The 21,183-nt window shown below is 40.1% G+C and overlaps 1 protein-coding gene across 2 annotated transcripts in view; it reads right to left on the bottom strand.

The window, feature by feature from the left end:
* Positions 1-21,183, bottom strand: part of limk1a (LIM domain kinase 1a) — a 50,205-nt gene that overhangs the window by 9,313 nt on the left and 19,709 nt on the right. Inside the window, exons 3-7 of one of the 2 annotated variants that reach the window (XM_079677347.1) lie at positions 15,182-15,320; positions 2,591-2,700; positions 1,028-1,243; positions 637-742; positions 281-486 (exon numbers count right to left, since the gene is read on the bottom strand). In XM_079677347.1, coding sequence (XP_079533473.1) covers positions 281-486; positions 637-742; positions 1,028-1,243; positions 2,591-2,700; positions 15,182-15,320 — 777 coding nt within the window. Of the gene's footprint in view, positions 1-280; positions 487-636; positions 743-1,027; positions 1,244-2,590; positions 2,701-8,830; positions 9,089-15,181; positions 15,321-21,183 lie in introns of those variants that run through there. The other variant, XM_079677348.1, reaches the window with a different exon arrangement.

The following is a 21,183-nucleotide window of genomic DNA, read 5'->3' as shown; positions in this document are numbered from 1 at the left end:
GACAAAGCATTACACTAACTTTACCCAAAATATAAAAGAGCAATACAACATGATACATCAGAAGAAAAAAATCTCAGCGTTGGTTACTTAAAATGTGCAGATATAGATTTTACATTTCTGCTTTGCTTTTGTGTTCCTCAATCTTTAACACAGTATATATGGTATGCAACTACACGTAAGCAGTACAGTCTTTTTGTGGCCATTCGATATTTACTCTTCACATTAAATGGTAGAAAGTAGAGCAAAACTGCAATTAGCATCATTAAAATTGGTTTCTTACGTGATGATGCGGGATCTCAGGCTGTCGGGGACGGGGGGCTGTGTGATGGGCAGGTTGGGGCTAGGGCCCTCTGACAGAGGGGTGGTCAGGGGGCCGTTCACTCGATCCTCAGCCTCCGAGGAGTCTCCCTCCGGTCCTGGACTGTGAGGGTCGTGCTCGATGGTGAGCTGCAGCCGCCGGCTGGTCTCCTGGATCAGCAGGTCGATCTGGAGAGGACGAGTTCAGGTTAGAGCAGCAGAGATTGCTTTGAAGCTAGAGAGATGCTCTCATGGAAGAAGTCTGGTGAAATGCTTTATATAGTGCTACAATGAGATGGAGATTCTCATTTGCATATTTACAGTGAGGTAAAATCTCACCTCATCCAGGGGGACATGTTGAATAGGTGTCCCGTTGATTTCCAGGATCTTATCTCCAACGTGAATGGAGTTTTTCACATCTGGACTGATGCACTCTGTGTCCACCCTAGATACAGAAGAACAAAATCATAAATCAAGCACCTTCCTGCACACAGACCTGAGATCTGACAAGTCTCAGCTAATTTAAATAACAGTGACTCATACTTTCTGCTCATTTCCTTTCCCCTTCCCCTCTATTGTATAATTTAAATGAACCTCATCTAGCACACTGTCTAGCTTTTTTCCCCCTTTGTCCTCGAACGTACTGACCTCTCCTTTCGTTAGTTTCTCTTCCCACACAATGACTATCCACAATATTTGCAGACACACAGACATGGATGGGTAGACTCACTGTGAGACTCTGATGGTGGGTCCATGTTCAGGACTGTAGCCGCCGGTGGGGCTGAGCGGCTGGTCGATGGACACGGAGAAACCTCGCCCTCTGCGTCCGTTGTTGCCCTCGGCAGAGGCTGGGATGGACAGGAGTGTGACCGTGTGAGGGATCCGCGAGCATGACGAGTCCGGCAGCGACACCGGTGTCACGATGGTCTGGTAGTAACAGTGACCGCTGGAGCAAGAGGGGGATTGAGGAAAAGTGAGGGTGTTAGAAAATATTGAGTATTTTGATACATTTTTCCTGACACAGACTCGAAAACACGACATGGATTTTTAATTACCAGTTTAAATACACAGATTTGTGGCAGAAAGTGGATCACAATACAATACAATACAATCAATACACAATGAGTACATTTATGATGGTGTGTATTGCTGTGGATTATGAGAAATACAAATACAGATTCCAAATCAAAAATAAAGATATCGCAATATTGAGTAGTAACTCCTGTATGAGCCGATTCTTGCCAATACTCAGGCCTAACGGGAAGTAATGAGAAAGAGGCAGCTCGAAACAGAAAATGGGATTATTGAGTGAGGTCTCTCTCTCTTAAATGTGGGGTAGGTAATTTTGGAGAAACCAGCTCGAATGCGCTAGAATTTGAAAATACAATTGAGCCGGTTTCTCAAACTTACCTACCCCACCTTTAAGGGTCGATGCAATCATAAGGAAACATTAAGTTCTCATTACAGCATTTTTTACAGCATCACATGCTGTTTACAAGATGTTTGAGAAAACACTGAGCTCATTATTATACCCCATGAGTAATAAGAATAATAAAATACCTATGAAAGAATTGAAAACCAATACATCAGAGCTGAAATAATTCAATTAAAATGACATTTTTACAGAAAACACACTCAATTTGGTTGACCTCTCAATACATGTAATGATCTGAGACGATCACATTGTCATCATCCACTTCCACCGAAGAGGACAAAGGCTGTTTTGTTCTTATGTATTTCTGTGTAGTGCAGCTTGTTGCTCATTGAACCCTGACTCTCACACTGACACAACCCCGGAGCTCCACAGGAAAAGAACAACCTGAACCTGAATCACGAAAGAAACGGGAAACTACCGATTTTCCTGGTTTAGGATTAAAACCATCGAAACTGGGACTGTTAGCTTTGCTTGCTGTGTTTCCACCATGCATTGAGTCATTTGTCACCACAGTTGGTCGTTATGTCACCAAAAAGTCCTTTGAAGCCCAAAATAAGCTGCGTACATTTAAGATTGTGTCAATCAACGGCAGCTTTTTTGTGGCCATACTGCACTTCAAAAGGGATTTAGAGGAATAGTTTGTTTCAGAAGAGAGAATATTAAAACTAAAAAAAGAAAATAACGGTTTGGTAAATTAAGGGAATCAGAGCTAACATACCACAAGCTGAAAAAGGCTTTGATTTGTTAGACAGTAGACGAATAAAGAAATGTAACAAGCTAACATCTCCGACTGATTTGAATCGTGACTTTGATATTTGGGCGTTTGCATGTCTTTTAATAATTGTGCTTGAGGCTCACCAGTAGAGTTTGGATCTCTCCACCAGAGCGTAAGTGTCTCCATCACCAATGAACGTCCTGCAGTTCAGACAGGTGAAGCATTCTGGGTGATATTTCTGTTCCCCTGCGACCTGTTGAGACATAACACACAGTTAATAGGCTGCTGTGTACATGCTGTCAAAATCAGATAAAATCGGATGTCAACATGATATTTTTTTTATCTCGAGTGGAAAGCTCTGCAGGGGGGAAATTCATTACAGCGTTTCTGATGTTACTGTAGGCAACGGCAACATGAGGCTTTAATAAGTGGTGGGAGAAGTAGGGCGAGGCCTGGTCACTGAGAGTAATACTGAGAGCAGGGAGATTGGATTTGCAGCTTCCAGATCCCCCTCCGAGCTTAGAGCCGAGGGAATTGAGTTATGGCCAAAAAGCAGAGCAGGCAATGAGCAGATTAATCACACCGGCAGATCTGGGGACGACTCTGCCGATGGAGCTCTGCGCTCTAGATGTTCTACAGACCAACGGGGGAGAACCAAAATGATCAAATAAATCACAAAAAGTTCAAACATCAACTCCAGCTAGGGCTGTGTGATATGGAGAAAATCATAAAGATATTTCTGATCAAATACTTCAATATTGATATTGTGACAACATTGTAGGGTAGACCACAATACACATTTAGCTAAATGTCCACATCATCAGCTGGATATTTCAGAACATTAAATCAATGTTCTGTTATACAGGGTTTAAAATTATCAAATGCTCCAGCGAATAACAACCGTAGTCTTTTATGGCTGCTCTTTAAATCTTTTTTCTGATCGACTGAGACATCGATAAGTGGCCCACACCTTCTCATATATCAATATCGACCCCTTTTAACTCCTTCAGGTAAGCTTGCGCCCATCCATGCAAATGACCAACCCACTCAATGCCTAATGACTTCTATGATTAAACATGAGCAAAGGTGTTAAGCACCAAACGTCGAGTCCACCGGAGCTGTTCGCTCCCTAGAGGCTGCGCTTGTGGTCTAATTTTTTGCTTTGAGTGGCAGAATTTTTTTGAAGGGAGTGGGCCCTTTGACAGGACTTCTCAACTGCAATGATCTGCAATGCTAATTTAGCTCACTAAGAGTGAGGGGGGCATTTTCTGGAAGGGATGCTGAACAAAGAACAATCAATTAAATGTAAACCAAAAAAATGTAAGAAATGTTGGCAATGTTTAAGGCACAAATATATTACAATACAAAATATATCTAGATCGTAGAAGTTTCATTTATTTTTTTACATCTAACCAACATCACCCAACAGCAACATATCAGCTTATGGACAAAGCCACAATTCTGCGCAGCAGCCTTAAAAGTAACTTCAGAACTAACAATCACCCATAAGTACGAAATGCTACTTCTAAATGGTGCATAACGTGGAAAAATATGGTGTAACTGAGACAAAAAGGAAATGTGAAGATCAAAGAATCAATAAAACATTGCATACAGCCATATGTCTGCTGCCCCACCCTCCTTGCAGAGCAGCAGCGAAACCACGAGCCAACGCTGACAGACAAACACATGCTGACGGCCCTCAGGTTGCAGGGAGGATCGCTGTACTCGCATATATTAACTGCTTATTTAGTCATTAATCTGAGCAGTACCTTCCAGCTAAATTGCAGGAAAACATGCCACCACTTGGCTTCACACATAGACAACATCCCCGATTTACCGGGATTTCTGAATGAATGGTTTCCTATCTTCAATGTTCCTGCCTTTGGACTGAGAACTATTAAGACTTATTTTCAATATTGTTTAAAATGGTCGAGCTGACAACACAACATCATAGCAGCGAGACCATGAGGGGATGGAGAAAGCAAGAGGAGAATACAGATGTAATCACGGTGTAATGGAAGGAGGAAGGAAAACAGCTGCAGGGCTTATTGACCGACTTAATTTCTTTATTCGTCCTCCAAGCAGCCTCATAAAATTGAGCCGTAATCAATTACTGTCAGATATCGACAGGGAGAATAAACACAACGCGAAAGCATGAAAGATAGATGAGTTAAGATTAAAGGATATCTAACGATTTAACCAAAGCAAGATTATTGTGTCAAAAGAGGATTTAAAAGTAATACAACAAGTTTATAAGGAGATTATGTGCTTTCAATTCTGCATCAGAGCTGCCTGTAAGTGGCTGTAAATGTGTATTTGTTCTGCCTCTGTGTGTTCCTTAGGTGCAGGCCCACAAATAATTACGACAGGAAGAGAGGACAGCTGGACGGAGATAAAAAGGATGTGTGGCTCTGCACAGCCTGACACTGTGGCTGCCATTTGCTTGCCAGGCAGGCATCTCACACGTGCGCACACACACACACACACACACACACACACACACACACACACACACACACACACACACACACACACACACACACACACACACACACACACACACACACACACACACACACACACACACACACACACACACACACACACACACACACACACACCAAACACACACAATATACACACACACAACACACGCCCACGCATGTCTCTAAAACCCAATTGACAGGCGACAGCTGCTGTTTTTAGGACATGCTTCCTCTTCAAAGTTAAGGTGTAAAACAGACAGATACTCCATGTGATATTAAACCATGTGATTGCTTGACAGCTTGATTAAAGAAACATCACATGTACTAACACAGCGCCATCAAGCCTCAGAGAGTGTACTCCATGATTTGTCTATTAGCCCATCTTACTCACGAGTGTGTGACTGTGTTTTAGCAGGTCATGTAGCCTCATGGCCTTTTCCAGTGACAACAAACCAGACTGTGTACACATGTCACCCGGGGAAAGGGTGAGTGGGTTGACGGGTTGCCGGAGTAACTAACTCAAGTTGCAGCTCAATGCTCAGTTGCCATGTTTGATGGGGATCTTGGTCACATATTCATCCATACTAATATTGCTCTTGATATGTGTTTATGGAAAAACTGATGGAAATGTAGCCGAATACAAATTGAGTGCCGGCTACCACAGTCACTTTGCAATGCATCAGTCGACGTAAAAATGGCCGCCACTCTGCCAATCGTAATGTTGGTTTGAATGGATGTATCCATTTTGCTGTTGTTTTTCTTCTATCTCAAAGACATGTATTTCAATCCAATAGTTATTTTCCCTCCTCAGATATTTTTAATAAGAGCCCTGTATTGGGTTGTAACATCTATTTGAGAAATGAGTCATTAAATAAATGAGGTTGTTCTAAAATGTATTAAATATCTTTCAAAAAAGGCGTTCAAATGTTGAACCAGTTGCTAGGAATAAACAATAGCATTATTCATGAAGTACATACACAGAAACTCACTGTAGCTTCACAAAGGTGTTTAATATTTGGCAAAAAAAAGTTTTAGGGGCGAAACAATATTGCACCTCAATCCTTTAAATCTAGGTATTGTTTGTTTGTGCATATATTAGAGTTAGCAGTCATGTACTTTTGTAATTTGGGGTATGTTGGTTCATTTTGGTGAAACTTCAATTTCAAATAGCCCAAGTTTTTGTTCAATGGTCAGGACAGACGTGTCTATATTCGATATTATCTTTCGCTCAAAGTTGCATGCAATAGTTTGACATGGCTTTGTCTGAGATGAAATAGCAACTAATCTCCACGTAAACAAATGGGAACATCTGGTAAAACCAGCTCTTAAACAAGGACAAAGATACAATATTTTACAAAAAAAACATGGGAGAAAAGTAAAAGAAATAATTAATTTAGTACTAGGCTCTCTAATTTCTTACTTGAGTGATCCTTTATGACCCTTTTAGATTCTTCTTTAACCCCCTATGGATTCCTGACTTCCAGGCTAAGAAGATAATCTTTTTTTTTTTTTTTATGGTCGGGAAGCTTGGCGTGTCAGGACCCTTAAGCTTTATTTATTTTAAACGATTTATATGTGTGACCTTTAGTTAGCTGTGGAATGTGAAAACCCCCTTTTAAGTGATTTAAAGGAATTTATGGCGATGCTAATGCTCTCATCGACACTAAACAGCTCAGAAACAAGTAGGTAGAAAGTCAGGGATGCTTGACAACTCATTGAGGCCATCAGTGCACGTGTTGACTTTTCCTGAGCTCAGGTCTGTGTAATCACTTCTATTTATATTTTAATGAGTTAGGAAGTCTGGGTAAGAGTTCAGATTTTAGGTGATGACTTAAAAGTGTCACGTCTAAGTAAACGAGTGACATTTGATAGCATTACAGTGTTAAATACTATAAACACTTGTTTTAACTTTTTGCTAAGTTGATAAAAACTCAAAATCTATTTTGTTTTTAGTAACTCTTCATATTCGTTTAGTTCCTTATTGCCTCATAATGTAATGTTCTACACATTTCAGATTTTCTCTACACATTTTTCATTTTACTCACATCATTTCACATTTCCCTTATTGTCAACAGGCGTGAAACACAAGAAGAGCAGCAATAGATGCCAACTGTTAAACCACAAATGAGAAAAGTTATTTGAAATGAAGGAGGGGAGAAGTTCAGTGATTAAGTGAATCAGGCGGTGAAACATCTGAGACATGTTGGAACTGAAGAATTTCCACAGACTGAAGTGGATGAGTATTTGTCAGATATGATTATTTCCCACTGATGCATCAATATCAATAAAAGCATCATAGTCCAGTCATTTTGGTCCCATCATAAAAATAACAATCGAAATGGAAATGTTGCACAGTAAAAATAAAAATTGTTACATTTTTACATTAAATGTAACTTATTTAATAACTTCATTAATTTAGTTGACATTTGACTATTCAGACAGCCTGATACTGGGCGTCTTCTGCTTAGGGACTTCTTTGAAAAACATTTAAAAAAAGATCACTTAGTTGAGCTTAAACTATTATTTTAGCTATTAAAAAGTCAACTGCTTCCAGCCTTTTTAACATTAATATTGGCTGGCAGTATTCAAACTCTTTGATTAGAAACTACCTATCTTTGTGTGTTGAACAATTTTGTGACACAAATTGTTGATTTAAAACCTGTTTAGTTCTCTGTTGTTGAACACTCAGAGGTTGGATGACTTATACTCTATACACGTGTGCAATGTGTTTTTACTCAGCAGGATCTCATCAGGGACCTTCACATGCCTTCTGGTCTCCTAACCTCAACAAGTCCCACATAAACACCAGCTTCACCCTCTGACTTCACCTCGCTCCGGCTAAATGTGGAACGATGAGCTCATAACAACACTGCTGAAGGTGCTTCTGAATGGCCTCGCTGAATTATGGGAGATCTGGCTCTGCTTAACCTCATGTTTGATGTAATGAACTTCACCTGAAAAGCCTCTTTCATTGGCTAAACTCAAAAACACAGTCCATATGTGACTAAGCTCCCAGAATCACGTAGATTAGGAATTGTGTTTAAAGAAATGACCTCATGTTTCAAAGAAAAAGTCAGAAACAGCATGTGCAATAGGTACCTGATACTCCTCACAGAGAGCGCTACACCTGGGTCCAATCCCAAAAGTGTGTCAAAAGTACAAATAAACTGGTTTAAACAGTTGAGCAAAAGTAGTGTAGATAGAAAGTCAAAGAAAGACATGATCCTGGTTCTCTCTTAGACTTTCTACAGTCAACATCATTTAAGCAAATACAATTACAGTGAAAGGCTAAGAGAGAAGACAGTGGGCCACATTGATGCTGTCTGAATGGAAACCCCCGACAGCTACAAACAGTACAGTATCACAGTATGCAGCCTCAGACATGCTCTAATGTATTCAGCTTCTTCTCTGTAAGTCTCACATGCACTGTGGTTTACAGCGTGGCCTGCATGTAGGTGGTAAATAAAAATAACCCTGCACAGCGACACTGTTATAAGACAAGACAACTGTTATCCGTCCCTGAATGTGTGCACTCACACACTTTAAAATCCTACTTTTATCTGAAGAAGAATGCTCTCTAAAAATAGCTCGCCTGCCTTGGCTCATCAGTTTTTAATGCCGTGAAAAAAAGAAAAAGCTTGTGCGACACACACAAAAAAGGGGCAGATCTGTAATTACTAAGCAATACACTGACCCAGTTTGAAATGACATACAAACACACACTCCAGCTGACAGTCTCATGATTTAGCTTAAGATTTAAAATGAAAGAGATGGAAAGAGTATCTGCAAGAGCAACCGGCACACCATTTGCCACTTCATCAGTCTGCCCCCCTGCCGGCTTGCGTACATCACCCATCACTCCCGGTAACCCAGAGCAGCAGCAGTGAACAGCCTCACCTTCTTATCTCTCTTCCACAGCCTGAGACAGCAGAAGCTCCAGAAAAATAAGTCTCCCACCATGTCAGCAAGAGCCGGCGAGTCTCCCAGCTGTTCTAGTTCATTCTAGTGAGGCAGGCGATTCCCCCAATGTCACAACAAAACACCGGCAGCAGCCAAACCGGCCGGAGAGACGGAGCAGCCGGGGGAGGGAGGAGAGAGAGAGAGCAGCCTACGCCTTTGCAGCTGAGCTCATCTCTGAGTCCATGTCACTCCTCCCGGCTCTCCCCCCTCCCTCCCTCTTCTCTCTCACTGTTGCTATGACCTCATCGTTTCCGGTTAAGCCCCGCCCACTATTGCACACGCGCCGACCGGCTGCTTCAACCACACACAGACACACACATGCATTCACACCCCCACCCTCTACCCCCTGGTGTCTTTGGTAAATTCCTCACTCCCCCTCTTCTCCCATGATGCCCCCGATTTCTGCAATCACATTTCCGAACCAGTGAAACCAGCAGTGTGACAGTCACAGGCGTGACTTATGGGACATCATGTGGGGGGGAAATAATCTACATTTGCTAATATATATTTTTGTATATATATTTATTATTCTAGGGAAACTAAGGCATATCCGCATTGTTTAAAGTATGAAGATGGTAAAACATGTAAGTGCTGAACCTTGTAGACAATATTTTAACTTACAGTGCTTGTTATTATGTTCCTTTCAACACTATAACATGTCCCTATTACAGGTGCAGAGATTATAAATGATTGCTATGTCCATCATACTTTCAATTAACTGTTTAATCATTAAGTCAAACGAGCCCATAGTGATATCTTAAAGCTACTTATTTTGATGGCATGACATTTAAAATCCCAACTGACTATACAATTAAACTCGGCAGAAAAGCAGCAAATCTTTGAATTTGATAGGATGAAACAAGAACATTTGTGACATTATTGGATAATTATAATAATACATAAACAACTGAATTAATTATTCAAATGGATTCTTTAAAACTGCGTAGCTGACCAACAAGCCATTTTTTTAAGTCAGTATAGTATATTAGTTCTTCCTCCTGTTCCACATTTATCAGATGACGACATTTGGGTTTTACCACATGAAAGTGAAACCAAGAAAACAAATGAACTTCAACAAAAACAGCCTTTCGTCACATGTAGAACAATGTTTTTGTCTTTTGTTAAATGTAGGGAAAAGATCACAATTACAAATCATTGATTATAAATGAAGACATGTGTAGTGCTTGCGTGATCTTTTTTTAACAACGTTTAGCTGACCTATTATGACCCTCCTCCTGCTCTACCTTCTCTCCTCTCCTTCCTGGTTGAATCTCTTCTCACAGGTTTATCTTTGGGGCTATGTTTTCCACCCTTCTCTCCCCGCCTATCTGTCTCACTTTGTTCCTGTCCCTAACATGTCCTGCATGCCATGTGTCAATCGCTCACAGGCCCATCTGTGTGGGCAGATATATATAGACTCCTCTTTTCTGCCTGTTGTTCCTATGTGAAAGCAGTGGAGAAAGACCGCAGAGACAGATGTCTGGTACAGAAGAACTGATTAGGTTACAGTGGGAGGAAGTCGCATTAATAATAGCTCCAGAGAAATCCACACACATCCAGCATCAACAAGCAGAAAAATAACAATTGTGGTGTTGACTTTCAGTTTGGCAACGGCCGAAACACCATACTATAAGAGCTCACAAAACAATACCTGACTTCAGAGTGACTACATACTACAGGATACAGCAGGGGTAACAAAAAATTGTTAACAGCGTGCCTACGATTGTGAATTATCAACGGGGGGGGGGGGGGAGCTCGACACTCGTGAACTGTCAATAGGAGAGAGAGCGGGGGGAGTCTCGCTGCGGGAAGTGTGATAAAATGGGAGTATCACTAGAAAAGAGCCTGAATACAGCTATATTGAGGCAGGCGGTATGATAGGAATAAGGTTTTTTTTTAAAACCATAACAGCATGTAAAGATATTCCAGTAGTATCCAAAGATTCTTGAATAAACATGAAAAGGTGTTTAACAGGTGACCTTATAATATTTTGCAACAGAACCATTTCATTGGCTGACTTGGGGGCAGCAAAACAAGCTGAACAACACTGACATATTATCATCTTTGGTAGGAGCAGGGAAAATGATATCAGTGACATGTTCATTTTAATTAGTTAGAGTTCATTTAAACCTGCTGGCAGCTCAGAAGTGAAACCCTGCAGCCCACAGCCGATCCACGGTGGAGATTCCAACCCCCAGAGGATGCTGCTTTTGTCAGAGTTTCCACTGGAAAGAGGAAATGTTAAACAAGTCTCAAAAACACTTTAGTTGAGGTCATTGTTCAGGTTATGATCTCTCTAAAAACACATTGATACCGATTGAGTAAGAAAACACAATGGCAGCCTTGAGCCATAGGCTGACGTTCCCCAAGCCCGACGCTGAGCCTGACCTCTGACCTGCCAGAGGAGACCTAATGCACAACTCTCACTTAATATTATGCAAACAAGCTTCTACACTACGTTTGTGTTGTGTTCAAAGCCACTGGTGAGATAAACAGCTGATCCTGTTGTGGGGAAAACAATGTCCCAACCAGAGCAGCAACAACATCTTAAGAAATATCATTTCCAGAAACCTTATTACACATTTGTCTGTTTTCACTTAAAGGCACAACAATGATTAGGCGTTTCTACAAACTACTGGCAGATTCCCACTCAACCACAGAGTTACCTCACACCAGTGGGGCCTCATAATCTTAAACTTTGGGACTTTCCATTGTGTTGGTGGCCAACCCCCTGAAGATAACAACATTTCTCAAAATGAACCACATAAGAAGGAAAATATTGGTATACCATTGATACTGTCAGAAGAAATTCAAGGCACTGAACACAAATCTCCTTTCTCACACTGCTCTATTTAATCTACCACTGTCTCTCTACAACTGGAAAAATCACTATTGAGTAATATAATAAATTAGCACATTTAAAATTAATGACAAGACTCAAACTTATTCTCACTTATTAATTCCGTGACAGGTGTGTTTTTTTTAGACATTGATGTCTATGTTTTATTCATTCTTTCACTTTTTGGTTCTTATTTTAAAACCATGTATGATGTAAGGAAAAAATCCATATGTGTTTTTAAGATTGAGACAGGAAACAAAACCTGACCTTTAGATGGGATGAGGGAAGTGGTACAGCACATGACGTGACTTTGAGAACATGTGATCTTGAGTTGGGTACATCTTATGTCAAAAAGTCCAAAAGAATAATATAAGCAACTTGTGATTTCAGAGAAACATTTGGGATTTCACCTTCAGCTGTTTCACTACTTTATGCAGAAACAAAGAAAGAGAAACAAGAAACAAAGAAAGTCCCAAAAATTTCTAAAAATACCAGTAAGGCCAACATTGCAACCACCTGACCTGATAGGAGCTTTTCTTTAATCATGTATTCAGAAAACCCAGATTAGAGACAATGTCTCCATGAACCATGTATCGGCAGCTTGGCCCTGCAGTGTTTCAGCGCCAGGCATTGGCAAACTGGAGCATATTATATGCACCAGTGTTACATGGGTGTGTTATTGCTAAATGTCATGCTGGTCAACATTAAGGTCCACTCTAAAGAAATACAGGCGTGTGGAGAGCAGGCTGATTACAGAGTGTTGTGGCAAAGATAAAGCAGTGAGGGTGAGAAACCGTGAGACCAGAATCTTCTGTTGGACAGTTGAAGTGTAACAGGTCCAGGTCGATGTCTGGCTCCGCTCCCATTGGCTGGCTCTCAGCCCTGAGCTGTTAGCAGAAAGGCTGACTGACTCTATGTGGAGCTGGTTGGGATTACTAAACATTATCCATAAGGTGTGATGGACAGATAGAATGAAGGAGGGTTGAGAGGAGAGAAATTCAATGACATAAGTGTTTTTAAAGCGTAATTGATCTGGCCCAGTAGAGAGGGACTTGACTACCAAGGTGTTTCACAGAAGTGTAGTTTAGAGCAAACAATAAGAAAACTGTTCCCAAATGGTAGGTCTAAGATCAAAGCGTGTTGGTTTGACATCACTGTGGTAAGAGTGATGGAGTACTAAACCCTTATCGTATGATGTTTCTGTCTGGCTGACCACAAGGTCTAATTTTCTACATGCACACTGTGGCTTTAAGTGAAGCTTGAAGTGTTTTCTATCACTGTGGCAGCAGCCTTTTCAAGTTCGGTTGCGTCAGAGAATTTTAAAATAGGACTGTGTTCCCTGCTTATCTGCACAGACGACCAAGTGACGGTGCAGGACTGATGCAGTAGAAGTCTTATTTCTGGGTGTGGCTCAGACGTAGGGAGCTGTCGTTCATATCTACGCAGTAATACAATTGGTCAGGCCATTTTGGCAACGAAAGGCTGAGTGTACTGCAGGGACGGTCAAACAGTGTTTTTGCTCCGTAAGAGGAGAAAGAAACCAACGAAGGAGAAAGAGGAGGAGAGTCGGTGCTGCAATATCTTCACCTCATTCACTTTAGAGTCTCCTGCATGTTTCATTACTGAGATTGCACTGCAAAGGGCAAGCTGTCTGGAGGCAGAATACATGCTAAACACACACACAAACACACACTCTCAGAGATGGGGAGAAAGGTCGAGCCATGAATGATTTGTGCTCATCGTGACCATGACACATGACCTGCCAGAAGCTTCTTGCTGCTGTATCTGACCGGGAGGCAAATGTGTCAAAGAAGATGCTTTATGTGCAAGGAATGAACTAGGCTTTTTATTTCAACCATCTTAGTCAGTAAATTATTTATCAAGTCTGGGCTTTGGGAGCCTCAACTTGCCACGAAACCATATTGTAACAGCCACATTTTCTTTATAAAAAATGATATAAAAAGTAAATAAAAAATTATAATTTAGCAGTACTGGTATTTAAAGATAAATGTAAAACATATTATATTAAAAAATGTGTACAATTTCACTACAAATGATGATCATTTAGGTCAAATCCCACTTCAGAAAGAACTTATTTCACTGTCTATAATGACAAAAATGCAAATGATTAGTTAACATTTTTCTCATAAAAGCTTCATGCTAAGTAGACAGGCGGGCGTTTTCCAGAATATGAGTCTCAAATATTTCCAAATACAGATGACATTTTTCATATCGTCAGCTGCCGTGGCTGATACATCTAAATGTACCTCTCTGGGTGGTACACTCAAAACAACTCTGCAAAGTGATGAAAGAGCGGGGAGGAATATGTAAAGTCTGCTGTTGCTAAACATTATTCAAATGTACTGACATTTCTAAATACACCCACCAGTTTATGTGAAACCTTCATTTATCAGTGAAATAAAGTGTTTATAAAGCCTGCAGCGGCTCTGTCAAACAAACTGAAAAGCTGGCAGAACTGATGTTATTCAGTGATATGTCAAATACATTATAAGAAAGAACGGTTGCAAATAGCGATTATCTTTCATGCTTACAGAATGTGATTATTCTCTGTATTAATCAATTCATCGTTTTATCTTTAAAATAGGAAAATTACTATCATAAATAACTAATAAATTCACGTCTTGAGATATCTTGTTTTAAACAAAACGATAATTAATTTATCATCAAATTAATCGAATCCTTGCGACAGAAAAGCTAGAAATGTGGTATACTAGTTAATACTACTTTCCTAATGAATTTTCTGTTGATCAAAAATAAGACATGACTTAAATCACATGTCTGACTTTCTTTGTCAAGCCTTGAGAATGTCTTTGCACTTGTTCTAAGAGGTGGTCTGTGTTTGTGGCTGAAGAGATCATTGTTTTCCCTAACCAGCTTTAACATAAACTCAGCTGCTCCTGTCCTACAGGAGCAGCTGAGTTTATGTTAAAGGAGACTTCTGGGGAGACTTCATTTGGAGCTGGGGAGACTTCATTTGGAGCTTAAGGAAAATTGCATTCAGTATTGATCAGTTTCTTCTTCACTAATCAACAAATAGACACAACTCTCTTTTGATGCTGGTATCTTGTCTTTTCTATAATGCAGCAGCACTTATCAGCGGAGGGCCACTCTATTGTTTATTGGCTTTCCGGTGCTGTGACCACATCTATTCTGCACATGAACCACCCTGCTCTCCTGTGTCACAACAACAGCTCTGACTCTCACTGGTGGTCTGTAAGACAATCTGACACAGCAGTCTGAGCCATCAGGGTCAGTTACAGGTCTGGCACGGATCCTACAAGCATGTGTATATGTTGGCACCCACCAGTCAGTGAGGCTGTAGATGTATGGACTCAGGAGTGTGTCTGCGAGCTGTAACTCGAGGTTGATAAAGAGACAAAGAACCAGGGGGTGATGAGAGAGGAGAGTCAGCGGGTGGATGCTCTTACCATGATGAGGCCGGTGGTGATCGGGTCGCTGCAGCCATGGCACAGCTCCCCGAATTTGGCCCAGTAGTCCTTCTTGCAAAAGAGCCGTCCTTCTTTTTCATAATACCAGTGTGACAGTGAGGCGCTGCACTCACAACACCTGAGGGAAGAAAAGACAGAAAAATAAGTTAAGCAACAACTTTAAACCTTTTTATGCCGAAAAGCATAGCCTATAATCCTTAATTATCATAATGATGTTTTGAAAATGCTAAACTGACATGTGTATCTACAAGACCTCCAGGACAGTGAGAGAGGTTGTTATTGTGTTGATAGAATATTATGTTGTACTGCAATCTTTAAATCACACTTTAACACTTGTAATGACACCCCGCAGTGCCCCAGATTATAGCTCTCATCGTGATAATACAAGTCCCTTTGTGGATCTATCCCACCAGCACTGCTGAGGTGGATCAGACAAATGAGATCACACCAAAACACACAAGCGTGACTGTTCTTCTAAACATAGTATACAGTATGTCATGGTAGAGGTAAGAACACAGAAACAAAATAAGTCATGTCATTGCAGTCAACTATACAACATGATTTTCAGAGCAGTCTGTCCCATATAGAAACATCATCAACCAACATCAATCAGTATCAGAAGTCAAACTTTATTTAAATGTTTTAGTTGGATAATCCATGTAATTTAGCTTAGCATCCTGGGTGTTTGTTTTTGACCTAAAATATAATTAAAGATTGCAATATTGCTAGAAACGGCAAATTATTTTTCACATAGGCTAACTATATCTTCTTAACTTCATAACTATTTCCTTCCATCTTCTTAACCTACCCGAATATAATGGTAGCGTACCACTTTATTGGTAACAGTTATCAAAGTAAAAGCAAGTCATACTCAGGTCACAGAATTCCAACCTTGATAAGCAAGTAAGTGGCTGAGTAAAGTAAATTAAAAAAAACATCAACTAAAGAAATGATACTGTGTGTGTGTGTGTGTCAATCTGTTGACTGACTCAGCAGGTGTTGAAAGGAGAAAAAGCGATGTTCAATGGTTAATGGCTGTTTGCCATCAGCGCTCACTAACGTTAGATTTCCCGAAAGTTTGCTGGTTAGCCTAGCCTAGCTCAATATTGACATTACCTTCTTAATAAAAAAGAAATCAGCATTTCATCATATGAAAATGGCTCATCATGCCATCTCATGTTTTTAAGCAGTCTTGAACATTTGTAGGTACTACATTTGTAGTTCTCCAGAAATAATCCACAGCATAAATGTTTAGCATTTCTAAAAAAGAATAAAAAGGTATTTTGGTAAGACTGAGTTTTCAATCTGCATTCTGTACAGACACTCTGATAATAGACATACTCATCTGTAAATATCAGTCTGGTCTGTCACTAGAGTTAAAATGCAAGCTGCCTAAAAAGTCCGGAGTGACGTCAGCCTGATAGACATCAGATGCTGGCAGACTGAAGGGCGATGACAGAGAGTTGGAGACGGACTCAGAATGATAATGTGGTGACAAAGAGCCTTAAGGGAGGATATGACACATTTTAAGTTCACTAACAATAGAAATAAGCAGAAAAAATATTCTGCAGATCTGGTTTGATATTAGAAATAATCACGTCAAAGCAGACAAGTAAAGGTAATCCCAGGATGTTATGAAAGATGATAATTTTTATCAAATCCAAAAGGATTTTACAATATAATTGAACTCATTATTTTTTTTTTAACTCATAATTAGTTTCTTTATGACTTACTGCAGACATATCTTCATGCATTTGTCGACGTGGCTTAGTGGGTGCATATTCTCTGCATCTGGCCATGAGTCAAAATGTGTGCTAATCCCTTTGCCTATATTAAAAGCATTTCTGTATATGTACGTTGGTGCACATGCATCTGCTGCTTGCAGGCTTGTATGTGCTTGTAATCTGTATAAATCTGTCTGTGTCTAACGGCCATGACTAAGTGAGCGTCTCCACTCCTTCCCAGTGGAGCTTCCCTCCATCAGCCAGCCGTCTGGCCTCCTCCCAGCTCAGGACGGCTTAAATCCAGGGCTGTTTGCTCTGGAAATATCAAGAGTGTGCATGATTTCAAAGGCTCGAGCAGAATAATTCACTTTTCCCTGGTCTCATGTCAATGTCCTGCTGTATACATTTACATATGAGTCACATTTAGTCATTTTAGAGACATCGCTGTTTTCATAGTGTCTGGCTCTGATACATTGTACTGGTTGACTCATATTCTGTCCGGAAACCTAATGTTTTTTTGCATGTTAGGTTTAAAAAAAATCCCCAAATCATAGTTCATACATTCCTCAGGACAGGTTCACATTTTTGGAAATGTTTAAAGTTAAAATAAAATAATGCTTTTAACATTAAAATGACATGAACACTTTGTCCTTGTATCACTTATAAACAAACCTAGGGCTGTGACCCGAATCTGTGCGGTGATACGTTGCCCATTATTTTCCTCTTTATCAGATACTTGCTGTGGAACATGTCAAGTTGTAGTGAAGCGCTCATTAATATAATCAGCAGAAGTAGCAACTCTGTGACTTTGCCCAAGGTGTTGCAACTACCGTAAGCCTGCAAACACACAGACACACACACAACCTTGCAGCACATGCAGACACACACAGGAAACTGTATTTTTTAGACAGACAGGCACACCCTCTCCTCAGCATCTGCATGCAGAGCTACACTGCAGCTCAGCAGATTGGGGCAGAGCTGCTTCCCTATGCAGCATGTTTGGGTGGGCATGGGGGGAGGAGGAGACTTGGAAGTGGGTCAAGGCTTCCAGAAGACGTCCGCAGCATCGAGCCAGGACCTACTCAGTTGTCATGGCTTTCTGCCACTCAACAACTGCTTGTTACTGCACACACACGCATCCTGCAAACCCCTGCTGGGGCAAAGTCATACCTGGGGAGGATACACACATGTGCACATAGATGGGTTTGCACGCACGCACGCACGCACGGGAAAAGGAGGGATCTTAATACTCTACGGTTCAGTAACATGAAACCTCCTGGAGCAGATCTGGGAGTGGCAACAGAGTATTAAAGATATGAGTGAATACATTAAAGACTCCCAGAGACCCAGGAGACGCCACATCTCTGCCTTCAGGACAAGAATCTTATCTTAGAGGTGAAGGAGACAGGCAAGCACGGTTAAAACTCAACATTTACTGTCATTTCTTAAAAAATCGATGCTTTTTACAGTTAGCATGTGTGTTTGTGTTCACATATTTATTTGGTGACTGTTGGTGTGTGCATTGGCACGGATGCTTAAGAGGATTATCAGTGTGAAAGACTCAAGAGTCTTTGCCCACTCTGCTATGATCCTCCCAAAATCTAGCAGAATACGAGGCTTAGCAGCCCCTCACTCACACACTCTGAAAAAATGAAAATGTAACGTAGGGCTGTTCAATTAATCGTATTTTAATCGCGATTACGATTATGGCTTGCAACGATTGCGAAAACAACGTAATCGAAATAAACGATTATTCTTTTATTATTATTATTACTTTTTTTTTTTTTTCAGTTGAATTATACTTAAAGTTCAGGCTAATCAACTGTTAAAAACATACTGTTCAAATGTTTTTTCTCCAATAAATGGATGTTTTCAAAGTCAATTAATAATCGCATTTAATAATCGCAATTACAATTATTGACCTAAATAATCGAGATTATGATTTTTGCCATAATCGAGCAGCCTTAATGTAACGTAACATTCCTTCAGCAAAGCAATCTATAATCGTTAACAAAAGAAAAACAAAAGACAGGATGCTCAGACATAAATAAAACCCAAAAAGAAGGGAGAGGGAGCAGATCTCAGACACCATGAAATCCTGCTGGATCCCTGTGGGTCCGCTAACAACCAATGACAGCGAAGATGAGAACGAGAGAGTGGGGATAGTAAATCTGCAACTGTCCCCCTTCCTGCTCAAATCCCTGATGGAATTAGCTAAGAGTGTCTGGGGGAGTAATAAATGCCTTTTTCCAGGTCAAAAGGAGAGAGCCTCTTCCCTCGCCTCTCACCTTCCTCCTTCTCTGTGTTCACTAACATTCGACTCCAGCAGAGTGCTGTCACAATCACTTACTCTATCTGGAGCCTCTGTAACCTCAGAAGCCTATTTTTATAGACCTTTGTCTGCCAGGTCAGTGGTTCACAACCTGGGGGGCAGAACCCCTCCAAGATTTAATAAGATATTGTAAACTTGAAGGGTTTTTGAAAGAACAATCCAGAAATAAAAGTCTGTGTCATCATGGCTAAATGCAAATGTTACATTTCAATATTGAGTTTTTCTAGTTTTTGCGACCACTCAAAGAGGTATTTTGTTATCTAACGTTTATAATCTCCACTGTTTCTTGTAAGTTAATAGATAAGTAAGTAAACACTCTTTTCAGAAGGGTCAAAAGGCAAAAGGGTTTGTGATGAATCTTAATGTGAATGAAAACATTTTAAAATAGTAGTTCAGTACAAACACAGAAAAGTGTGTGTGTTTGTGTAGGATTGAAATAATCTAACAAATATAAAAGGAGATTTGTCCATCCGATTAAGTTCGCAAGTTTTTCTTAAGTCCAAGGTAAGGTTTGTTTGGATAAGCGGTTCTCGATAAGCTGCATTTCCAGAGGAAGCAATCAACCAAACAGACTGTTTTATAAAATGATGGTATGACAGATACATTACCCATGTGCTGGCGTTATTAGTCTGCTGTTAAACACATGTATTACTCACAGTGATATGTTCTCATTGGACAGTTTCATGATGTAATGTGTTTTCAATGACTGTGCATACTATTTATCAAGCTGGCAGTCTGACCCGGGTCAATGCTTGACTTGATTCATTAGTCCCAGTTTATATTCATGACCTCAGGAAAACAACATCAGGTCTGTCTGTCTGAATGAATGAAGGAAATTATATTCCCTTAGGGACTGAACGACTAAACTGTAAATACGTTACCATCATTTCATATTAATGACTTGCCACGACTAATTAGAAATAGGCCTCATCAGCATTATGTCACCCTTCATGTTCATCAGATACAATTATAGGTTTTTTGTTTGTTAATGGGGGTTGAACGAAAGCAATTGATTAATAGTTTCAGTTAAAACAGAAGACAATCTGGAGATGAATCAATAACAGTTGAATGCTTTTAAAATGAATTAGATTGAGGTCACACAGAAACACACACATGGCCAGGGAAATGGCAGATATGCAGATGAACAATTCATTATTAATAAGGTCTAAATGCTTCCATTATTTCAGAAGCCTGTTGCTAAGCAAGCAGAACTCTGTGGTTTAACATTTCAGCTGCAGCTCAAACATGAGTCTGCCCTGCAGCTGCTCAAATACCATTTTGACAAGGTTGAGTTTATATTTTGTAAAGGTTTTTAAAGAAGAGTGCATACCTGTGTACTCTTGGGACTGACAATTATTTATTAACTTCTTAACAAATTATCTTGCAATAGTCACCTCCGCCAAAGAGGTTATGTTTGTGGTTTAGTTTGGTTGTTTGTCAGCAGGAATCAGGATTGGGCCAAGGAAGAATTTAGTACACTTTGATGCAGATGGTGATTTATCACTTGGAAACAGCATTGACAGATGAGTGCGCTTTCTGAGTGGCCATTAAGCTTCTTCCATTAATTGATTGACTGTTGGTCAATAACATGTCTAACTAATATTGAGAAAAATCCCTTATCTTATACTGTAGTCTAATCCAATCCACTTTATTTGTATAGCACATCATAAAAACAGGGGAATTACCAAAGTGCTTCACACCAAACATAACATTATAATAAAATATAATATTATAATAATAGATAAAAGGCACATATAAGAAAAGATAAGAGGTTAAAAGGCACACATAAGAATTAATACAATGTACATAAAGGCTAAGGACAGACAATAAAGGCATACAAACCGATAAAACATAGCTCAGACTGACTTGAAAGCGAGGCGAGACTTAAAAGTTTGGAGGGTGGGCGACAATTTTACATGGGTTGG

The sequence above is a fragment of the Notothenia rossii genome (assembly GCF_949606895.1).
Source record: "Notothenia rossii genome assembly, chromosome: 4".
Classification (NCBI taxonomy): domain Eukaryota; kingdom Metazoa; phylum Chordata; class Actinopteri; order Perciformes; family Nototheniidae; genus Notothenia; species Notothenia rossii.
The sequence above is the reverse complement of the archived record's forward strand: the minus strand, read 5'-3'. Positions and strand labels throughout refer to the sequence as shown.